Source organism: Aotus nancymaae, unplaced genomic scaffold (assembly GCF_030222135.1).
Source record: "Aotus nancymaae isolate 86718 unplaced genomic scaffold, 86718_ANA_hifiasm-v0.15.2.pri h1tg000003l, whole genome shotgun sequence".
Classification (NCBI taxonomy): Eukaryota; Metazoa; Chordata; class Mammalia; order Primates; family Aotidae; genus Aotus; species Aotus nancymaae.
Window position 1 is genome coordinate 71,959,414 of NW_026988414.1, and position 22,706 is coordinate 71,982,119.

A 22,706-nucleotide genomic window follows, 5' to 3' on the forward strand; every position below is an offset into this window, starting at 1 on the left:
TGGTTTTGAACTCCTAGTCTCAAGCAATCCACCCATCTCGGCCTCCCAAAGTGCTAGGATTACAGGTGTGAGTCACCACGCCTGGCCAAAAGGGACATATATTAAACAGTTCTTCTGCACTGGGGTTCATGCTAAGACTTTATAAACACCAGGTACTACTTATACCCATTTTGCAGATAAAGAGACGGAGGCACAGAGAGGCAAAGTGGACCCAAAGCTACAAGCTAGGCAGTGTGGAGCTGGGATTTTAACTCGGGTCTTAAATATGCCATTCCACTCACCAGACAGGGACAGCCCACACTATATGCTGGGGGCCAAGAGAGCTAGCTGGATTCTGCCCCAGTTCTACCAGAGGTCTAACTGCATGACCTTGGGGAAGTCATGGCCCCTCTCTGTCAGCATAAGTAATGCAAATTTTCCAAGCCAAAGAGAATTTCTGCCATGGAGTGACACTGCCAAACTGGTGCACACACTTCTCCTGTGGCATGTGTGTTCATGATGCCTCTGACCTGAATCTGCCCGTGCCTCTACCATCAGCCATGGGTACTGCCAGCCAAGGCCCAGGCTGCTGCTGGGGGTGGGGGTGGGGACTTCACGTCCTGAGCATGGGAACTTCTGCCCAGGCAACCAGGGTCCTGGAGGCTGGGAAGTCAGTCACGTGACACAGGGATGGGGCAGGAAATGACCCTCCATGGAAGCTTGTCCAGCCTACAGACCGCCCGACCCCAAGGTGGGCTGCCTGACAGAGACAGTGGGACCTCCAGGCTGGCCGGTCGCTGCTGCCAAGTTGTGTAACTTGGGTGGGTGGCAGACACAGACCGAAGCACTTGGCAAGGTCAGCTGCTCTTCCTCCCAGTGCGGCCCTTAGCTCCTCTGCTGCAGACGACTGCTCCGGCCCACGGATGAGTGAGGTTTGTTCAGAACGGAGTTGGCCCACTCAGTTCTTTTTCAGTGTTTTATTTTCCTCCTGTAGCCGGTGTCCACAGCCCCTAGGATCCTTTACAGTTTCTGAGCACAAGACTCCAGCCTGCCCACGTGATTTCACCCTCTACAGCCAGCGGCTGGCCGCATCTTTTGTCAGAGGCTGCTGGAAACTGCTTTGACTGTGAGTGCTGAGGGAGGGTGATGCCCTGAACCAATGACTGACAGGTAAGGGGATAGAAAAATCCCAACTCCCTTGCCCTGATTGGGCAACTCCAAGATGTGGCGCACACTGTCCCCAGATCCCCGTGAGGCTGAGCCAAACTTCCCTCCACAGGATGCCCTCCAACAATGTCCAACCATTGCTTGGCTTCCTGCCTGTCCATGTCCCTCTCCGCCAGCCCCTTACCAGTTTTTCCTGGGAATGCATCCTCAAAAAATCACTTTCATGCAAACCTTTGTCTCAGGGTCTGCTCAGGAAGACCCCAAGCTAAGATAGTTGACAACAAAATTTGTACAAAAATCCAGACTTCCATTTCTCATAATGCTGTAGATCTAGCAACCCTGCGCCCATTCCTACTTGACAAAAATTAGCTGGAGCTGCACAGAGGCCACCCAATACAGACGGAGGATATGTTCTCTAGTTCTTCTCATCCACCACACTGTCTACTGTCCCCTAACTGGCCCTTTCAAACCATCTCCATTCCCTGCCTGTCCCCAACAAGCTTATAGGTTTACAAACCCCACAACATAATGCAGTGGTTAACAAGGTGGGCTCTTCAAGGTGATCAGCTTAAGTTCACATTCCAGGTTCACAAATTACTAATTGTGCAACCTTGTATAAGTCACTTAATCTTTCTGTCTCTCTGCTTCTTCATGTGAAAAATGAGTATATACATGTACCTATATGGTTCCCTTTATAGATGTTATGGACTTCATTGAGATACTGCATGTAAAGTATCCAGCACATGATAAGAGGTCAAGACATTACTAGTATTTGTCCTCTTGGAGCAGGTGTGCCTGCCACAATCTGACAGCCCATGCCCAATGATCGGAGGTTCCCTGCCAGTTCCTCACCCCCTCTGGAGGGGATGGCCCATCCCCCAAGAGATGTGCACTGACCACTCACCTCTTCCCACTGGTGAATATATCGAATGAGGCGGGAGAGGCGTAAGAGACGTAAGAGGCTGAGGATCTTCGTGAAGCGGACGATGCGCAGGGCCCGGGCAGTCTTGTAGACCTCCGAGTCGATGCGTGTCTCCACAATAAGGAAGATGTAGTCCACGGGGATGGAGGAAATGAAATCTACCATGAACCAACTTTTCAGGTACTTCATCTTAATCCGCTGTGGGTCCAGGATGATCTCTGTGTTGTCCTCCACTACGATTCCTGTGCGGAAGTTGAGGACCAAGTCGATGAGGAAGAATGTATCTGACACCACATTGAAGACAATCCAGGGTGTGGTGTTCTCATCCTTGAAGAAGGTGATGCCCACAGGAATGATGATCAGGTTTCCCACCATCAGCAGCAGCATGGTCAGGTCCCAGTAAAATCTGCCCAGAGACACAGGGGTCAGTCACCAGGAGGAGAGAGAGGACAGGTAACAGACTAAGGGAGGAAGGTCTGAGGGACAGCAACTGGGAGAGAGAAGTCTTGGGAGGTTCCGAGACAGGAATATAGGCACAAGGGTACCAGGGCAAGATGTGGAGACTGGCACAGGGAATGACACGGTAAGAGGCTCTTCATTCACTAAGGATACCCTCCATGCTGCCCTTCTGTGAGTTCCCCAGACCCCCAATGACAAGCTTCGTCCTCCTGTCCCCACCCCGCAGTGAGAGTCAGGTTGAAAAGCAAATCAGTCACACTCAGAGAGAAGCAAGAGGCTGCTTTAGCAAAAGAAGCAGCTCACCCCACACCACCCCAGGCTCAGGCTAGGCTGCCCCATTCTCCCTGAGGGTCAGCTGTGGCTCGAGATAGGCTGTCAGGGAGACATGCCACAGACCACGATGAAAGAGCAGGGGAGGTGCAGACAGGAAGCAGGTACCTGGGAGGCACAAGGCCCAGGCTCCAGCCCCAGCTTTGTCATCAACATGCTGCATGACATCTGGCAGGGCCCCCCTACTCTGGGTCTCAGTTTCCCCACTGCAATGAGTCCTATCATTCTGATATGGCCCTCTCCCACACTGGTTCTCTAGCACCCTCCTTTAGTCCATCCCCTATAATCAGAAAATGTCTAAGCATCTCCTTCCCTCAGAGGCTTGCATCCCAACATGGGGGTGTGGAGGGGGCGAGAGAACTTCAAAAGCAGAAGAATTAATGGGGGGATTTCAGGCACCAGTGAGGTACCACTCAATGCAATGGAAAGAGACCAGCCCAGGGCTTCCAGAATCATTTCTCCTAAGGCCTCAGGCACCTTCAAGTCCTTCGCAGAGGGAGCTTCAGGGCAAAGCCTCGGAGAGGTTCAGCAGCATGAGAAGGAGGCACAACGCCAACTCACAGGTCTACGCTGGGTTTCTCTCAACTCACCAAGCAGGGGGCTTTCTGGAGTGTGAAAACACCATAGGTAGCCAAGACCCCAATCCAGAAGGCTTGGCCAATTATTCCCAGGGACCAGGTACCACCCATCCTAGGACTGACCCCAAGACCAAAAACTTGCACTGCAGTGCTGTTTCTTTCTGCTGTTAATTTAGACAGTTACACAATACCAGATAAAGGTATTAAGTCAGGCAGAAATGAGCATGTCTTCTCCCAGGAGAAATGACCTTTCCGCCATCTTTGATTCTTTACTGCAGGGAAGCCAGGAGGAAGGAAGTGGGAAAGAAAGAGATAAGCTTTCCTCGAGTCTTCATAGGGTCCCACCGTAAACCAAAGTGCCCCTGCCTGCACAGTTCCAGGCTTGCAAAGAAATTACTTCACAGTGAATTGTCTGTTTGTTTGCCAGACTCAAAAGTGAGTCAAGGAGAGGCTGTAAATCAAGGAGGGGGTAAGGGCTGTGAGTCAAGGAGCAGGTAGGGCCTGTTTCACTGAAGGTAGGTGAGACGGCCGTCCTACATCACCTTGCATGGCGAAGGGCAGTTTCTAGAGAGTCAGCTTCCTTCAGCTCTGCTTAAAGCCAAGCCCTACAGGGCCTCAAGACAGTGCCTCATGGGGGATAAGGCCAGGTGCCAAGAGGCCAACTTCAGCTCCTCTCTACCCCCTGACCTACCACTCCTTCCTGTGGTCCCAGTACCCGTATGCCAGCTGAGAGAACCCAGCTAAGGCCTGAGGACCCACCCTCAGCTTCACACTTGACTACAAAGAACACAGCACATCTGCTAATGAGTCATGGGCCCCAGGAGAATGGTTTCAGCATCTATGGGGTGCCCTAGAGCCATGCACGCTCTACCCAGCCACATGAAACTCACTCAAAGACAGCTGTGTACACTCATTAGACACCACACACAGGTATCCCCATTCACATGCACAGGGCATAAACACCCTTCTATGCACTCTGCTGTCATCTCTCTTCATTTAATCTCTTAGGAAAAACAAAAGAAAACACATTTTTAAAACTGTGCATAGAAAGGCCACTGAAGGCCATGTAACCCTCTGTACATAAAGCTAATAATACACCCAGGCTGGAGGAGTTTCTAAAATTAACAGAGCGGGTGCAAGGCATCTGGGAATGCTGACTTGGGCAGGCCTGTCACTGCAACGGGTTTCTACGCTCTCCCCAGCTCTAGTTCCCTCAATTACAGTTCAAATTTGAGACAGTAATTAACAGGAGAATGTTTGCATTTAGTGGTCTTCATAAAACCAAATTGCATAAGGCAAAAACACCCATTTCCTCGCACTCTGACTAATGGTTTCAATCTTCAGCTTCCAGATGCTCAGGGATATTTCCAGCACTTAATCTGGGCTGGGGTCGGGGTCCTGGAGCATTCTTCCCCACAAACCGCTACCCTGGAACATCGGAGAGCTGCTGGAGAGACAGCATAACATGGTTGGAGGAGGGATGGGACCTGGAGCCAGCCAACCTGGGTTTGATTCCTGCTCCATTGTTTACTAGCAAGTCACTTTACCATGTCATACCTCAGTTTTCTTATCTGCTCAATGAGGATAACTACAGTACCTGACCAGCAGCACTGTCATAAGGAGGAAATCAATTGATTTCTGTCAAATGCTCTGACCTATGCCCAACTATATTATGAAATGAGTAAATAAATCATTCAAATCAATAAATTTGCAGGAAAGAGGTAAGAGAGAGGAAGATTAAATCTCCTAGAGAAGAGCCAAAGCAAAACATCTGTTGGGAGTGGGATCAGAGAGGAGCCTGTAATAGACCCAGGAGAGCTGGTAGCAGGAGGCAAGGGCTAGCTTACAGAGTCCCCACAGCAATCAGATGACAGACCTATTTGCCTCAGCACACAGATGCCCTCACCTCCAGAGACTCATGGTCTGGTCAGAGGACAAGGCTTGGATAGAAGACAATTGGGCAATGATGTAAGAACCATCCCAAGGAGCCCAAGTGTCTGTAAAAACGGGATCCCAGTGGCATAGAAGGGTGAGCCCAGGAAAGTGCTTCTGGAGGAGGTGAGAGGAGTTGGGTTTTGGAGGCTGCCCTTTACCTCCTGGACAACCTTCCTTACTCCTTGCCAGATACTTGCACAGATCTCCGAAAGCCAGGGCCTGCCAGAGCCAAGTGTGGCGTTCAGCACCACGGACAGCGCCCAGCACGCCCGCCAGCTCCGTTCAGTGGGTTTAGCCAGGGGAAGCTGGCAACAGCTTTTGCACTGGCATGCTCAGCTTGCTGGCCTCTCTTTATTTCTAATCCTGCTGTCAGAAGCATCTCAAGTGATTCCTTGATATCTCTAGGCATTTTTATTGGGAGCTCCTTGGTGACTGAAAAGACTTTATTCATAAAGACCCCAAAACACTTCACATGTATACAGCACTTTGTGTTTTCCATGCATTACTTCATTTATCCTTTACACCAGCACTGTGGCTGCTATTATTTTACAGATGATGATCTTGAGGCTCAGAGAGAAGTGTCTGCCCTAGGCTAGACAGCTAGTGAGGGAAACAAGCAAGATTAGAAGAAGTCTCTGGGACTCCAGAGTTTGAGTTATTGGGGTTGTGGGTACCCTATGGGTATGTAGGAGGCAGACATGCCTTTCTGACACCTTTGCATTACCGTGGAAAGGCAGCCTACCACGGCAGGTGCAGCCCCTGCCCCAGAGACAAAAGAGAAGAAGAGAAGACTCCAAAGAGATCTGGGGGCCCTATGTTCCTGATGTTAGGGCTGTCTGACGTACAGGAAGTAGCACACCTCTCAAGTGCTAAAGGCACCCTGGCCATCTGCAGTCGGTCATGGTCGGACATGTCCTATAGAAGGGAAAATGAAGAAAGGAAGAGTAACACTTCCAAAGCCTCAAGCTGAATGCCCAATGCTCCCTTATCACCCAGCTACCCCTAGAATCACTCATGAATAAATCTCACAATCCAGGGTGTAAATCCATGGTGGTGAGTGTCATGCCCTGGCAGGGAAGCAAGGCACAGCCATGCTCAGATATCCTGGAGTTGGCAGAAGCCTGAATTAGGGGGCCTGGTCTCTCCAAATCCCTGGTCTCTCCAAATCGTCCAGCCCAGTGCTCTTTAAATTAACAGGAGTACTGGCCAGCAAGACACCAACTAGGCTCTGCAAGCCCCAGCCCAGGCTCAGCTCCAGGCTCCCAGACCTGTCTTCTCTCAATCCTTACCTGGACCAGTGGGTCCACCCAGGCAGGTGGCCTCTCAGCAGGAAGAGGCAGCCTATAGGCTGACACTGGAGGGGCAGGTCCCATATGCAGAAAGAATGAGGGATAGCAAAAAGCCAAGCAGCCCATTACACTGATATCTGGAAATTTCATGTTTTGGTGTGAGAGGAAGTTCATAGCCTCAAGCGAGCTGAGGAAGGCACAATAGGAGGTGGCTGACCCTGAACTCAGGGACTCAAGGACTAGACCAAGGGCCCTCTCCTTCCCTGGAGGCCAAAGAGGATGGTAACAGTGACAGAATGAAAGTAGGAAAAGTGGAGGTCCCACATAGGGATGACCTCCTTTAGCTTCTTCTTGTCCACACACACCCACGCTTGCCTTTGAGGACATTTGCACATATATACATGCTTGCACATGTGCACATGCACACAGACATGAGCATGCATGCACACACGCACACACATGCATACAGACATGCAATACCATGAATACATTTTTTGTAAACACAGTCTTGTCTTTTGCCCTCCTACATGCATCCATTTTCACACATGCATACTTTCTTGCATACATTTTGGCACAAATGATATCCATTGGGAATCCTGTCAGCTGGAAGAAGAAGAATGTCATTGTTCTGTCATTCAAATATTTTCCAACTTTCAAACTACCTTTTCAACTCTGACCACTGAAGCCTCTGCATAGCCTGAGCCTTGGTTTTAGCTCTCCTAAAACACCATGGGCTCCTGGAGGACAGGGGCCTTGTCTCAGACACCCATGTCCCTGCAGTGCTGACTATAGCCTGTGGGTCTCCATGCTTTCTCCCAGGTGAGCAGCACACACAGTGCCGTTTTGCAGATGGCTCCCACTCAGCGCCACTCCCAGCACCAGACCTGCATTCCCACCTGCCTGCAAAATGCATCCACCTGGAGGGCCAGCTGTCTCCTACAGCCAACAAGTCCAGAGTTGAACTCAGCATCCTCCTCCTCAAAGCTGAATGGCATAGTCTGCATTTCAATCGTCTAGGCTCAAAACCTCACAGCCATCCCTTACTGCTACCTCTTACCTCCTACTCACCCCTACACACCCCCAGCAGTCACCGTGTCTAGTCTAGTTGCATCTGTGATGGCTTCTGCAACTGTTCCTCACCTGGACCCTTGCCCACACCTCCTTCCTGGTCTCCAGCCTCCATTCTCTTCCCCTCCAACTCATATGATCTCTGGGTTATCTTTCCCATTCCCCAGGTTTTCCAGACCCGGCAAAGATCCTATCCAAGGGGACAGTGAAGACAGTGAGCCTGGAGGAAGATGGCAGTCAATACTTGCTGGGCACTTACCATTTGCCAGGCACTAATCTGAGCACCGTATCTGGATTACTTTATTTAATCCTCATAAACAATCCTATGAGGTAGATACTATGATTATGCCCATTTTACAGATGAGGAGACTGAGGTACAAGAAGTTGAGAGATTTGCTATATATGGTGGGCCAAGTATTCAAACCCAAGGAGCCTGACTCCAGAGGCCTACTTTCTAACCACTCTACAGAAATATCAATCTGGCTGGTGGTATTTTGTTACTCCTGAACTCTGTGCCTCCCCCAACTCCTTGTCTCCCTCCCAGCTCTCTTCCCCGTGCTCTCTCCCATGGCATCTACTTCCTTAACTTCTTCACTCCCAGACCCCTCTGCCTCCCACTTAAGTGAACTCTAGTTGTGTCCTAAGGACTTCACTCTCCCAAATCCCTCTCCCAAATCCCTCATACCTCAGGGTCAGGGGTGAGTCAGCACCCTCCCCTCTCCCTACTGCTGCTACCTCCTACCTATGGTAGAAATGTCTACAAGACCTTTTGGGTATCCTTGTCATCTGTTGGCCATCCTTCCAGCATCCATCTGCCACCCTCAAGTACCTTGGCAATGCTGGCACCTGGTTCATAACCTCCTGTTCCACTCCAAATCCTATTGTCCTGGGTGACTTCTATTCCATATCATCGACCCAGACAACACCCTGGCCTCTTGGTAGCTTGCCTCCCTGACTCTAACAATCCCATCTCAATGGTCCATTCCAAAGTGCACCCTTGACCATGCCACCACCTCCAGCTGCTGCATCTCTGCCATCCTCTAGTACTCCTTGCCCTGCTTTCCTCCTGGCTCTTCTATTTGGTTGTGCTGCACCTGTTCTTCAGTGTCCTGGGAATATCTAGTCTGCCGACTCCTCTGATCCTCCCATCAGAACCCTCCCACATCCTCCCAACCACCCCTCACCCCAGACATGATGGTCCAGCTCATCTGCCTCTCTAAAACCAGCACCTTTAACTGCCATGCCCCTCCTCCTGACACCTTCATGAAATCCCAGCCCACCGTCAACCCTTTGCACGTTCACAGGGAGGCTGTGTAGAGAATCCCACAGCCTCAGACCAGTCCTACTAAATATCCAAGTTTCTTAGCTTCTCGTGCCTCAATGTCCTCATCACGGCCTCATTAACGGCCCTCACCTCTGTCCCCCATCCTTCCAGGAGACCCTAGTAAACACTCCTGCCCATCCCCCACAGCTGCTATTTCAAATTATTTCCTCTCTTCCCAAAACTCTGAAGCCACCACTTTTTCTCTCAGTGTCAGCAGGTAACACCACTTTCTATGCCACAGAGAAAAGAAAAGCCGCCACCGTGTCCCCTTCCTCTTTCTGCCACCTTGCAGCTTCTCCCCCATCCCATCTCTTCCTCCCAGTCACAAGAGAATCAGCGGCTCTTCTACCTGCCTGCCCTCTTGATACCATCCCCGTTTTCCTCCCCAGGGACCTTAATCTACAGAAGATTCCCTCTCTCACCTATCTCTTCCATCTCTCCCTCTCCACTGATCCTTTTCCATCAGATTTTCCTTTGAAGCTCTCAACACTTAAAAAAAAAATCCCTCCCTGAACCCCTGCTGTCTTATCTCTTCCCAGGCTCCTTGAAGGAGGTGTCACCATCCCCACATTCGCTTTCATGCCCCTCACCCAACACTCCTCTCCACTCCACTTGATCTTAGCCAAAAGGCCAAGAAGCGATTCTGCCGTCCACTACTCAGCACGTCACCAATATGCACCCTGCTGCTAAATCCAATGGTCACTTTCCAGTCCATTTCCTCCCTGGCCTTTAGCATCATCTGGCCCATAGATCATTCTGCCCTGCAGACAGTCTCGTCCGTGGCTTCCCAGGTGGCCCACTCCACTGGCTTTTCTCTGTTCTTGCTGCCTCTCCTTTCCCTTCCCTTGAATGGCTCCTTTTCCTCAGCATGACCTTTCCTTGTTTTTGCTCCCTGGGGCTCTCATCTCTTCCCCATCTATGCACTCTTCCCAGGTGACTTCACAGACCCACATGGCCTTGTTATTCTGCTGCCTTGTAAACCAGACCCCTCTCTTGAACTCTACAGTCATGCATCGACTTGCTGACTACATGTCTACACCTGGATGTCCCACAGGAACCTCACCTTTGCCATATTCAGACAGAGCTTCACAGCTTCTTTCACACGCATGTGCTTCCAGAAAATGGTACCACCAGGCACCCAAAAGCATATCGTAGAAACTTCAGAGTTATCCTCAACTCTTCCATCTCCCTTGCCTTCCAACACTTCACCACATTGGATCCAATGTGTCCCATCAACCCACCATGGGGACTATTCCAACAGCTTCCCAGCTGAGCTCCTGGCCATCCCAGGACCTCACATGCCTCAGGGTCAGGGCTGGGGCCAGCACCCTCCTCCAATCCACTCTCCACACTTTGCCAAGCTCCAAATCCTTCTGTGTTCCCTGCCACCCCGCAACTGAAATCCGAATTCCTCACTGTCGTCCCCAAGGCCTTTCCTGGTCTGGACTCTGCCTCCTTCTCCTGCCTTGGCGCTCCCCATTCCTCTCCTTGCACGCTCTGCTGCAAACAGACTCAGCAGCCTTTGGTGTACCCAGTGCATGGCGCTTTCTCTGCCTCTGGGCTTTCCTACATGCCGACATCTCTGCCTGGAACTCTTCTTCCCACTTGTGCCCACCTATCCCCCTTGGTTCACAGGAGGCATCACTTCTCCTGGGAAGCTTTTGTATCCTAGAAATCTGGTTAGCTGCCCCTCACAGGCACTGCCCTCGTATAGTATTTATCATGTTATAATGAAACTGTGTATGTGACTGTCTAACTTGCCATCACTGACTCTCTGAAGTCAGCACAGTACCTTTTATATGGTAGGTCCTAAGAAATAACGTGAATGGGTGAAAACATACGAATGAGTGGATGGGGGGTGGGTGAACAGATGAGTGCATGCCATGCGTGCCTCAGGAGTGCGTGCCAAAGGCTGAGTGGCAGGGAGCCCAGCAGAAGCCACATGACACGGGCAGCCGTCTGAAACAGACTGCTTCCCACCAGGCTTTCACAAGTCTCCGACGATCAGGGAAGAACTTAGCACATCCAAACCCCAATACTCACAGCAACAGCCCTCAGCAGGCGGCCACACCCAGTGCTCAGAATCATGGTGGAAAAATGGCAGAGAAAGAGCGGAGGCATTGAAAGTGGCGGAGAAGGCAGGTGGACAGACATGGGCCAGAAGAAACAGGGGGCCTGGGGACTCCGACAGGATGGGATGAGAGAGAGCTGGTGGGGGGACCTTGTGGCTGAAGACTGCAACCAAGGCTGAGACTGCGTTTCCAGCCTGAGCTGTGCAGGTGGTGGGAGCAGAACCAACCTCCCATAATAAGCCTCCTCATTATGGGTATGCCCCCTTGACACCCCCCAACACCACCTCCATCACGAGGGATTTTAAAGGTTCTCCCTTCTTCCCAAACAGGCCTAGCACCGAGACCCGGGAGCCCTGGGGAAGGGATGAAGGAGGCAGCTCCACTGCTCTCCCGGAGTCCCCCTCCATTCCCCCAACCAGACAGACCCAGGATGAGTCTTAGGGCTCCCAGTGCTGTGAGCTCCCCAAGGGCGGAAATGATTTCTCTTCCCTTTTCTAAGATGGGAACATACAGCTGGGCAAGGGGTGGGGAGGAGTCTCAGTAACATTATCTTTTTGTTAAATAGATGGATGGATGGATGGATGGATGATGGATGGATGATGGATGGATAGATGGATGGACAGATGGATGGATGGAAGACTGTTGCCTGAGGAAGAAAACACTGCCAAAAATAAAACGAAAGAAGAATTCACTAAATCACTAACACTGATGATTTCTAAGGGTGGGATTATGTGACTTTGAGTTTCTCCATTCCACCTTTCTACCTTCCCCCCTTCCCCATAACAGGCAGATATTACCTTTACAATCAGAAACATTCATCCACCTTTAAACAATGGTCAGCGCCCTGTGCTGTGAGGGGTCCTCTAACGTGTCAGCGGACAGACACAACCCTGGTCCCCAGACAGCTCCTAAGTGGTCAGCAGAAATATGTGGCAAAGTCACTGCCGTGACTTGGAGGTCAGGATGAGAAGACATTCTGGAGGAGGTCAGTGATGAAGATGGAGAGAGGGCAGTCATCTGAAGAGCAAGTGTAACAGGCAAAGGAGGCTGGCTTAGCATCACATGCGTGCCAGCCCATGACACAGACATGTGACACGCATGAGGATGCCTTCCCTGCCTCCCCTCCCCACACCTTGATAACTGTTTGAAAGCACCTACTACTCCCCCTCCACACCCCGTACCTGTCTAGCTCCTCTTTACATTTTCTGAGGCAGAGCCACTGCTAGCCCCTTCACCATCCCATACCCAGAAGGAGCTGCCTCTCTGGTGGTGGTAGGGAGTGTTTTGCCCCAGAGTGAGCAGGAGTTCTCCCTTCCTGTGTCCTGGGGCTGGCATCTTAGCCTCCCCACCGTACCCCCAGGGCTGAAATCACCTCCCACAGCCTTTTTGAGCCAGGCTGGGTGCTCAGCTGCTCAGGTCTCTGGAGGGAAATATACCCCCACCCACTGCCTCCGTCCTGCCCAACCTCCCCTCGCTGCTTTTCTCTGACCCCAGGGTCTTCCCACCACAATAGATAAATTGCTGTCTTCCTCCCACCCCCGCCTGGCCACCAGGGCTCTATTTTTAACCCACCTCAAAATATCTGACTCAGAATCACAGGCTTCCAGGTAGCTGCTCCCTTGGCTGCCGAGGGCTGCCTCAGACACAGTCCGATTCAGAGCCAAGGGCATCTGGGGCTTGGTTTACAGGCGAGTGGTTTGGATTTGGGTGTACCTTTATTTTCCAACTTTTCTATGTTTATCAAACTTGAGGAACAAAGTTGGTTTTGTTTGTTTTGTTTTCTTAAAACCCAGTGATGACCCTTTACCCCTGCCTTTTCTAAGGTGCTGAGGTCCTGCCTTCATGATGCAGTGAGAGCTGGCCTCAGCCTCTCCCCAGGGAGAAGGTGAGCTGTGCTAAGGCTACAGCTGACCTGGGTTTCTCTTCTTGGTCTGCGATCCTTCAGCCATGCGGCACAGTGCCCCTCACACTGGAATGTACACACACATCACCTGGGGATCTTTCTGAGCTGCAGATTTGGTGGGCTTCAGTTGGTGTGGATTGGTGCCGACATCTGCACTGTTAACAAGCCTCTGGGTGATGCGGAGGCTGCTGGTGCAGGGACCCCATTTCTGTGCAGCCACGCTATAGCAGACGTGTGGTGGTTAGGTGTTCTGCTGTGAGGCCTTGGGCAAATCACTTAACCTCTCTGAGCCTGTTTTCTAATACCCAGGATGAGGATGCTAATCCCCACCTCACAGGATTCTAGGAGGATCAAATGAGATAGTATTTGCGATATGCGGGACTCCACGTTTGGATCCCCTTCCATGAACACTCCCTTTGTGAAAGCCATCTTTCTCTCTCCTGGATTTCCCCTCTGGAGTCCACTTCCGCGAACACTCCCTTCGAGGAAGCCTGTCTTCCCCTCCTAAACTCCATCTCTCTCTATTCCCTTCCACTCAGTGTGAAAGCTGCTTTCCTCTCCTGGATTCCATCTTTCTGGATTCTCTCACTCAGTGTGAGAGTTAGCTGTTTCTTTCTCTCTCCTTCTCCTGTTTCTCTCTCTCTAAATAAAATAAAATAAAATAAATGAATATTTACGATATGCTCTATGGCATAAATACTCAATTCAAGTTGGCCATCATCATCATCATCATCATTCTATAGCCATTAAGATGCAGGTCCTGGCCTGAGAGCTAGGAGGACCCTGAGAGACACAAATTGATCCCACCTCAAGAAGCCCTCAGTCTAGAGGATGGACACACCCACCCCACAGGGGAGCTGAAAATCCAGACCAGCTCCACGGGCAGATGGAGCCATGAGCCAAAGGAAGGGAAGAGGGTCGATGCAGAATCTCTGACCCTGTCCCATAGGCTGGGGATGGCCAGAGGGGAGGAGAAATTCAGCCCGGCTTGCTCCAGAAAGAAGTGGGCAGCATGGTCTGTTGGGTACTAAAGCCTCAAAGAGGAGACAGGCACCCAAGTAGGTCCACTGGTCAGGAGACAGCACTGTGGCTGCAGCCTAGGGGTCACAGGAAGGAGGCCCGTGCTATGCAGTAGAAGATGTCTGGGTCAGGGGCCTGAGAGTCTCAAGTTCTAGTCCCATCTCTGTCTCTAACTTGCTGTGCGACCTGGAATAAGTCCCTTCCTTTCACTGCCCCTTCCTCAGTTTCCCCATTGCCACAATGCAACGATGGAGCTAGACATCTCTAAAGATATGCTGAGTTCCATGAATCTCTGCAGTGCAGAGGCTAAAGAGGTCAGCCAAGGGCAGCCGGCCAGATCCACAGCTCACTCACGGAAGAACGTGCATCTCAGGGAACCCTGACACCGCAGCTCCCAGCTCTGAAGAGAATTTGGGAGACATCCTGCATGCGAGCTTGAGAACTCAGAACATGAGGGGCTGGGAAGGTTAGAGAGGGAGGGAATTCCTTGAGAAAGGGACTGCAACCACACCTTCTCAACAGCACAGTGAAGACAGGCTTGGGCAAAAGAAACACTTTGAGATAGAAATCCATTGTTTATCTGATGGGCTAATTCCTCCTCTGGAGACCCTATGCTTGTACATGCAGAGACACATCAGTGAACATGTACATGCACGTGCACGCATACACCCCCAAACTGCAAAGCAGAGGACTTCTGCCCTGTAGTGCTCCAAGCCTCCCGCATACATGTTCCCTCAGGCCAGGGCCTAACCTCTCTGTGCTTCACTGAGCTGACGAGACCACCGGGGAAAATCGGGGAGGGAACCAGCGGTTGGAGAACTCAGTCCAGCTTACAAGAATCAAAGTCTCTAACATCACTCCCCCAGGAACCTTCTGTCCTCCCACTCAGGAGATTGGAACAAAAATAGAGTATTGTTGTGGAGTAGCACGGGAGCACACCCTCTAGGGAAATTAGGTGGGAGAGCTCACCTGCTCACGCAGGAAGGCACTGCCCGCAGCGGGAGGAAACGGGCTTGAGTGGCAGCATGCAGCACGGGAAATGGATGTGGGGCAGAACTTCTTTCTTTTTTGTTTTTGTTTTTTTTTTTTTGAGATAGGATCTCACTCTGTAGCCCAGGCTGGAGTGTGGTGGCACAATCTTGGCTCACTGCAGCCTTGACCTCCCTGGGCTCAAGCCATCCTCCTGCTTCAGCCTCTGGAGTAGCTGGGACTACGGGCACACACTACCATGCCCAGCTAATTTTTTTCTTTTTCTTTTTTTTGGTAGAGATAGGGTCTCACCATGTTGCCCAGGCTAGTCTTGAACTCCTAGGCCCAAGTGATCCTCCCGCCTCAGCCTCCCAAAGTGCTGGAATTACAGGAGTGAGACACAGTGCATGGCCTAGGGCAGAACTTTTTAAGGCAGGTAGCATTGGTCATGGAAGGGGCTACAAGGGAGGCCATAGGAAGGCTTCCCCATAAAAGGTAGCTAAACACTGACTCCGGGAGGGTCTACACCGCCCCCTTTTGATGGGATGGAGTTTGAGTGCCAGTCAAATGACAAGGATTCACTGGGGCATCTGGGGACACAGCTGGAGGGAACGCGCTGCCTTCTCTCCAGGAAAACACAGTCTAACAAGAAGGTGAGTGGGGGCTGTGTTCTCTGAGGTACCTCCTGGCCTCAGAATTTTATGATTCTGACTCGTCACAACCCACAAGGAAAAAGAGGGGGTAAAAGCTCCCTGGAGAGGGAGGCCTATCACCAATGGGCTTGGATGTTGGGCTAGGAAGGCAGGATTTTACCCCAAGCTCTGGGGAGCCACTGAAGGACTAAGGCAAACACAGTGCAATCAGAGAACTGCAGCTGTTAGCACAGATGGGGCCTTAGGGATGCCCAGCTCATTGGCTCCCAAAGTGATGGAAGCAGAATCACCTGAGTGCTTCCTAAAACTGTACGTGCCCGGCCCCATCCAGGGAGCCCAAGCATCCGTGATCATATAAGCGCCCAGGTGACTCTTCAGCGGCTGCCAATTTAGGCTTTGGGATCTTGCTAACGCCCAGCCCCCTCCAGTCCCATTTTCAGAGGAGAAAAGCAAGACCCAGAGAGGTGAGGCCTCAGTTGAGTCCACACAGCCGGGCAGCACAGAGCCAACTCTTCTACTGGCCAGATTCGCAGCCTTGTCCCCTAGACTCTGTCCCCAGCTGCAGAACAACCCAATGAGATAAGGATGCCCCAGAGCCTGTGGGACACTTTGAATAGCTTTTCCTGTTTCCTTCCTCTGCCAATCCCAAAGTAGATGATCCCGTTGGCCCGTCCCACAGGGCCCCTCCCCCATAGGCATCTAGTGTGCCCTGCAGTCTGCATCAGGGTCATCACACCCTGAGCTCTTCTGAGACCAGGTCTGGGCTTCCAGGAGCAGACTGCTCCCTAGGAGGGGAGGCTGGGAGGAGAGCATGGTTGAGGCCCTTTCCAGGCAGGCATTTCAGTTCATTTTCATCAAGCTCTTGCTGCATCCCTCCCTGGGAAGGATGCCCCGGAAACAAAGAAAAGAAAGCCTGACCTCTACTCCACCGGGGCCATGACCTAAGAGAGGGAGGACCTTCAAGAAGCCTCACCAATATGACACAACATGCCAGGAAGACCCCCAGCCCTGCTCCCCAGGACAACGGCCAGCAGAGCCTCCGCAAAATGAGGCCACTAGGTAAGGGATCTCCCACGTGTCCTTGGCCCCCAGGAGCGGCAGAACTCCAGGATCGTGCCTGGCTGGACCTCAGTGAAGCAGCCAGAAAGAGGGAGGGAGATTCTCAAAAGCTCTACTGGCCGGCAGCACTGTCCCTGCCCTGCTGGCTCAATTTGTGCTAATGGGGTCAGGACTCAGGACTCAATACCTATTTGGCCAATTAGCTCTGTTCTCTTCTCAGCCTCAGACTGAGCCCTGACCCTGGACACCAAGAGAGGAGAGGAGCTTGCTGAGGTCACCCAGCAGAACAGGATGAGGGTCAGGAGGGCAACCTGAGGGTGGGAGGGGTGGTGAGTTCCAGCCCAGGCCAGCTCAGGATGGAGGGCCCAGGGCTCTGGGGCGGGCCACCCCCTACGCTGCAGGAAGCCGGGCCCCATAGGGAGTCTCCCTTGCTGGACCAAGCTTCTAAAAGGTGCTAATGGCATGGATGGGACCTGAGGACCTGAGGGTCTTTCCTGTCTTTGGGGAAGGGAACAAGTGCCCTCGCATCCTCTGAGGACACTGGAGGTGGGAGAAGCCCGTGGCTGGCTTTGGCATACAGTGGCTAGGGACTCGCATTAATCATTAACAGGGGCTGCTCCAGCCTCCAACGGGGAACTGCAGGGTAATTACTTCTGGGCTCCAGGTCACACGCTCGGTGACATTATTGCAAGCAACACCTGCCTTCTGGGCCTGGTACGGCAGGAGAAGGGAGTCTTCTCAAAGGCTGTGCAGCTAGGACCAGAGTGCACACACACACACACACACACACACACACACACACACACACAGGCAAACACACCACACAGACTCAGATGGCAGCACAGGAAGCCCGCAGCAGCCTGCTCAGAGTCCTCGAGGGTGAAGGGCAGAGCCTAACGTGTGCAGGTTAAAAGAGGCAGCTTCTGAGTAAGCAGCCCCCAGCGCCTCCCAACACCCACCCCAGCCGGGCAGCCCTTAGCTCAAGCTTCCAGAGGTGTGCTTCCAAGAAAGTGCACGGAATGGTTCTCTGTTTCCTTCAGATCCAGCTCAGAGTCACTTCCTCCAGGACGCCTTCCCTGACCATCAATCCCTATTGATCTATTGCTCATCTGCCCTCCCATAAACTAGAACCAGGACCCCGCTTTCCACTTTACCACCCCCAGCAGTCTTGGGGGTGAAAGCAGTCTTGGAATAGATGATATGGCATTCTGGAGGGCATGACTCCCTTAGCTTGTCCCTCCCCAAGCCCAGAGGATAGTGTATTATCCAGCCCCCATTATGTATTAATTTCTGAAAGCCTCGTTCACGCAGACATAACACATCCACCCACACAGATAAATGCTTAGACAGACACAAAATCATCAGCAGCCAATTATCAGGCCCCCACAGCTGCTGTGATCAGACCTGGAGGCCCCGCTGCTCACTCTGCAATTTGTGGTAGCCCAGAGCTGGGGGTGCAGTGGGCGGGAGTCCCTCTACCCAGCCGGCTCCACTCTAGGTCCAGCCCTGACCCTGCAGGCGCCCGAGCTTGCTGCCTGGCTGAGAACACCAGACACCAGCCCCAAACAATAAGAGAGCAGAGTGGGGTGGGGAGAAGTCACGTGTGAGATTTGGTGGCTCTGGCGTCGGCAGCAGGGCACTGTTGTTTATTTATAATTTGTACTTTACCTCCCAGAGAGGACCAGAGGCAGCTGGCTCAGATGCCAAGAGTTGTAGGAGCTCAGGGAACTTAGGGAGAGCTTCCTAAAGGGGGGTGAGGCACAAAGATAGAGCCCAGAGCCTTGATACCTCAGGAGGGGCACTGAAATTGGCTCAAAGGCTTTGCACAAGGATGCCGGTTTCTGACCCTAGACCAAACCCTTCCCTTGGCCACAGACTTAGCCTTGACTCCAGTCACAGACTGAACCCCAATCCTGGTTACACACTGAGCCCCAACCTTTGTCAGAGACTGAGTTCTAGCCATGGTCACAGAATGAGCCCTGATTCTTGTCACATGCTGGGCCCTAAACCACAGATCGACTCCACTTCCTGACTTTTCTGAAGTATATAATGAATACATCACATCACCATTTCTCTGGTGGATCAGAGAAAGATACCACTGGCCACTTGCGCCTTCTCCTCTGGACCCCAGTCACCCCCATCCAGGAACAGGAGCATCAATGGCACCTGGATATGGTCCCCAAGCCCCAAAGGTCTCTAGAAGTCAGGACCTGCCCCAGGAAGAGGAGGTGGGCAGGCATCCCAGCCCAGCATCCCCAGGAACAGCAGCCCCAGAGCTGGCCTCAGGACAGCATGTCTCAGCCACCAGAATCTGCACCTTCAGAAAGGGGGAGACTTCCTTCTCATGGGAGCAGCCTAAATGATGATGGGATCCTGAAAATACCTATCATCCCAGAGAGACGGGTATGGAGCTAGAGTGACAAGAAAAAGCTCCAACTGACAGGACCATTCCGGAAAAGCCTTCCCCGTAAACACTCTGGCTGGGAAGCTGGGGGTGGACTTAAGCTTGAAAGACCTTTGTAGACAGACACTGCACAACCCACTTGGTCTCTGGTTTCGCCTTGGGCATGGACTTAGTCTGTGACCTTGAGCCAGCTGCTCCCCATCTTTGCTCCTCTGCTCCCCATCTATGAAACAAAGGCTCCAGGCCAGGGGCTTGCTGAGGCCTCTCCAGATCTGGTGTCCCCACATCTAATCGATTTCCCATGCCTGCTGACTATCCCTTTCTGAGCCCCTCCTCAATGTTTTAATTCTCAGGAGAATGTTTTCTTGAACGACTTGTGTAATTAAATTTTTAAAACGCTAACATAAAAGGGGGAGGAATGTCAAATTCCAGTTCTGATATTCATGACTGCATTATTTGGGGCATCTCTCTCCCTCCTTTCCTTGTCAGAGCCTTATCTGTAAATTGGGTATATAAAACTCTTTGAGGGTCATTGTGAAGAATAAATGAAACGGGAGATACAGAGCTCCTAGCACAGCCTGGCACATGGTAGATGCTTTGTAAATGGTGGTTACTGATCTGTGAACCCACCTGGCTGTAGTCTCTGCTGATTTGAGTCTAGGGCTGTAAACTCTGAAGCCTACAGGGGCCAGGCAGCTAAATGGCAAGAATGACGTAGCTGGGTGTAAGACAGTGGCCTTATCGACAGCTGGGGACCGTGCGCAACTGCGGAGCAAAAGCCAACGTAAAGGAAGCAGCCTCTGGTGTCTCCTTCAGCTCCCCGCTGTGGATTGGGAAAATGGGGCCAGGGCTGCCAGAGTTTCCAGTTTTTCAAGAGAAGCCCGAAAGCCATATTTTTATGTTATATCTTTCCATTTAAAAAACATTGGCTCAGATTTGTTATGACACACTAAGCTGGCCAAACAGAGCACATCTGGGTGCTATATTTGGCGCAAGGGATGCTGCTTGGCAACCCCTGATCGAAGCATTGCTCAGTCTTATCTTGAACGCTCACGGTGACGGGGAGCTCACCACCTCTCCGTGCTGCCTCCTGCCTCAGATCCGAGTGGGTACTGATGGTACAGTGTCTCCAAGTGGCCTCCTAGCCCTTGGGACTTCTAGGGCCCTGGCAATGCTTTCTCAGTAAAGAAGCGTAGCTGGCAAAGAACATCCTCTCCAAAGTCAACACAGTGCCCCTGCCCGCCCGTGGCCCTCTCTGTCTGGGAAATGTGAATTCTTCAGCATCCCCTGGGCGAAAGCAAGACTGTCTGGCCGGCCTCGGTAGCCCTTCTATTAATTAGCAACTGGCAGTCGCAGCTTCGTAAGAGCCCTTGAGCCAAGTGAGCGTGTGCAGGAGCCGGCTGCCTCCTCAGCTCTATGACAAGCCCCCAGGGGACTGGGGCTGGACCTTCTGCTCTGAGTGAATTCCCCCATGGTGGCCAGTGTTGTGGCAGGCACAAGGGCCACTCAGGCTGCTATGATACTCGTCAGCCTCAACATTTGTATGAAAGCTAATGCCTTCCAGGGTAGGAGGGGGCAGGGAGAAGTGACAGGCAAGCCCAGCCCCCAGGGGAGGCTGCTGGGCATAGCCTGGGGCGGGGTGGACATAAGGTTGGGAAGAAGTCCCTGCTCAAGGTGCTAAGGCAGCTGCAGTTACTGGACGCCTCTGTCCTCCTCTCAGCTGGCCCCCGTCAGAGCCACTGGCTCCCCGGCTCAGTCACTTCTGTGCTCATACTGACATCTGCTCCTTTCCAGAAATCTCATTGCAATGCAGCAGTCACAGTACTCCCCGCCCCTTCTCCCCAGCCAGGCCCACCCCTCTGGCCCTTTGGATGGGAAAAGAGCTGCAAAAAGTGGTGGGGTGGGATGGATTAATGAGGGTCCTCTGACCACCTAGCTTCTTCCTGTTCACACCCACCCCAAAAGCCAGCAGGCAGGGCCAGCAGGGTCCAAGCAGCAGGGCAGGAAAGGAGGAAGAGCAAGCTGTGAATCCCACATTCCCATACTGCCAGGCAGACCTCTGTGGCTTGGCTCAACCTAGCTCACAGACTTTACCCTGCCACGCTGAGCTTGGGGATAGAGGCCACAGGCTCTGAGGCCAAAGAGATAAAACAGCTCTTCCGTCAGGGAGCTCAGTTCGGGAGCTCGGGCTAAGCATGGAATGGGCACATGAACAGTAACCTCAATACTCCAAGCATGGTCCTGGTCTGGACACAAGCCACATCAGCATTCTTTGGGCGCTTATGAGAAAGGCAGTATCTCAGACCCCACCCACACCTACCGAATCAGAATCTGTATTTAACAAGATCCCCAGGTGAGTCGGATGACATCATAGCAGGAGAAACTGCATTGTAACAAACAGAGAGCTCTGTCCAAATGCCACAGGGTGGTCAGCTAGGGAGAGATGGATGGCAGCCAGTGTGGCCTGAGAAGGTGTCCCACAAGGCCCTAGGGACACTGGGCCCTAAAGCATGGGAGAGGAGAGTGGATGGACAGGGAGACAGATCAACACAGTTGGAGGCTCCCTATGTGAGGCAGGCTACCTGGCAGCCCGAAAGCCTCAAGGCCCACAGCAGCTAAGGGAACCAGTGTGGCAGGGCCAAGATGGGCAACCCCCAGCCTTATCATGTAGCCACCAGACCAGGGACTTGAGCCTTGCAGCAGGGAGAACCTGGTGCTGAAGCGCCTCTAGCCAGGCAGTATAGAGGTCCTGGCCCTCTGCCCCTATCGAGTTTCTGTGCACCCAGCATCCTGGGACCACCTCGGTCCTGGGCTCCAGGGGCCCCTGCCTTGTCAGGTGGGACACATCTCATCCCCAGAGAGCCCTGCTGCCCACTGTGCCAGCTGATAGCACAGCCCAGGCAGCTCACCTTGGAATTCCCCTCTGCAACTAGGCACCCTTCCCCCTCCAGCACAGCCTGCGGCTCCTTTCCGCCTGGCTTTGCACACTGAGAGTCGTAACAGCCTTCCTGGGCAATGGCCCCAGGAAAGCCCAGCAAAGAAGGGGCCTTGGAACCCCCAGACCCAGAGACAGGCTGCCACCTCTTCCTCCTCACCACCTCCTGCCGGAACAGTCCTTCCCAGGACTCAAAGGGAGAGAGGTGGGAAGGTGAAGGACTGAAGAAATAGGAAAAAAACAGTCCCCAGGCAGAACCCCTTTCCTTCCTCAGGCATCTAACTCGGAGCCCTGTTTTCATTTCCCTCCTGCTGGCAATGGGAGGCCCAAGCCCTAGACTGCAGAGGGACCCCACTGCCAGGCTCCAGAGAAGGTGAGTGCCTGCCTCTCACCAGGCCCAGGCTGTCTTCTGGGACGGCCTAGAGAGGGGTTCATAACCTTGAGCCCCCGGATGGTCCTCAACTTAGGGGACCAAAGACAACAGAAATTAAGTGCCACACTGTATGTGTCTGGACACCTGCATATCTTTCTGGATGAAGTGAAATCTCAGACCCTAAGCAAGTTCAGAACCCCTGCTCGGGCCAAGGACAGAGGCCCGAGAGGAAGTAGCGAGGACAGGGGAGGTGTGGTTCACAACAGC

General features: G+C 52.5%; 1 protein-coding gene across 1 annotated transcript in view; it reads right to left on the reverse strand.

The window, feature by feature from the left end:
• Positions 1 to 22,706, reverse strand: part of HCN4 (hyperpolarization activated cyclic nucleotide gated potassium channel 4) — a 48,181-nt gene that overhangs the window by 20,280 nt on the left and 5,195 nt on the right. Inside the window, exon 2 of the mRNA XM_021671380.2 lies at positions 2,051 to 2,474. Within this exon, the coding sequence (XP_021527055.2) occupies positions 2,051 to 2,474 (424 nt within the window). The remainder of the gene's footprint in view (positions 1 to 2,050; positions 2,475 to 22,706) is intronic.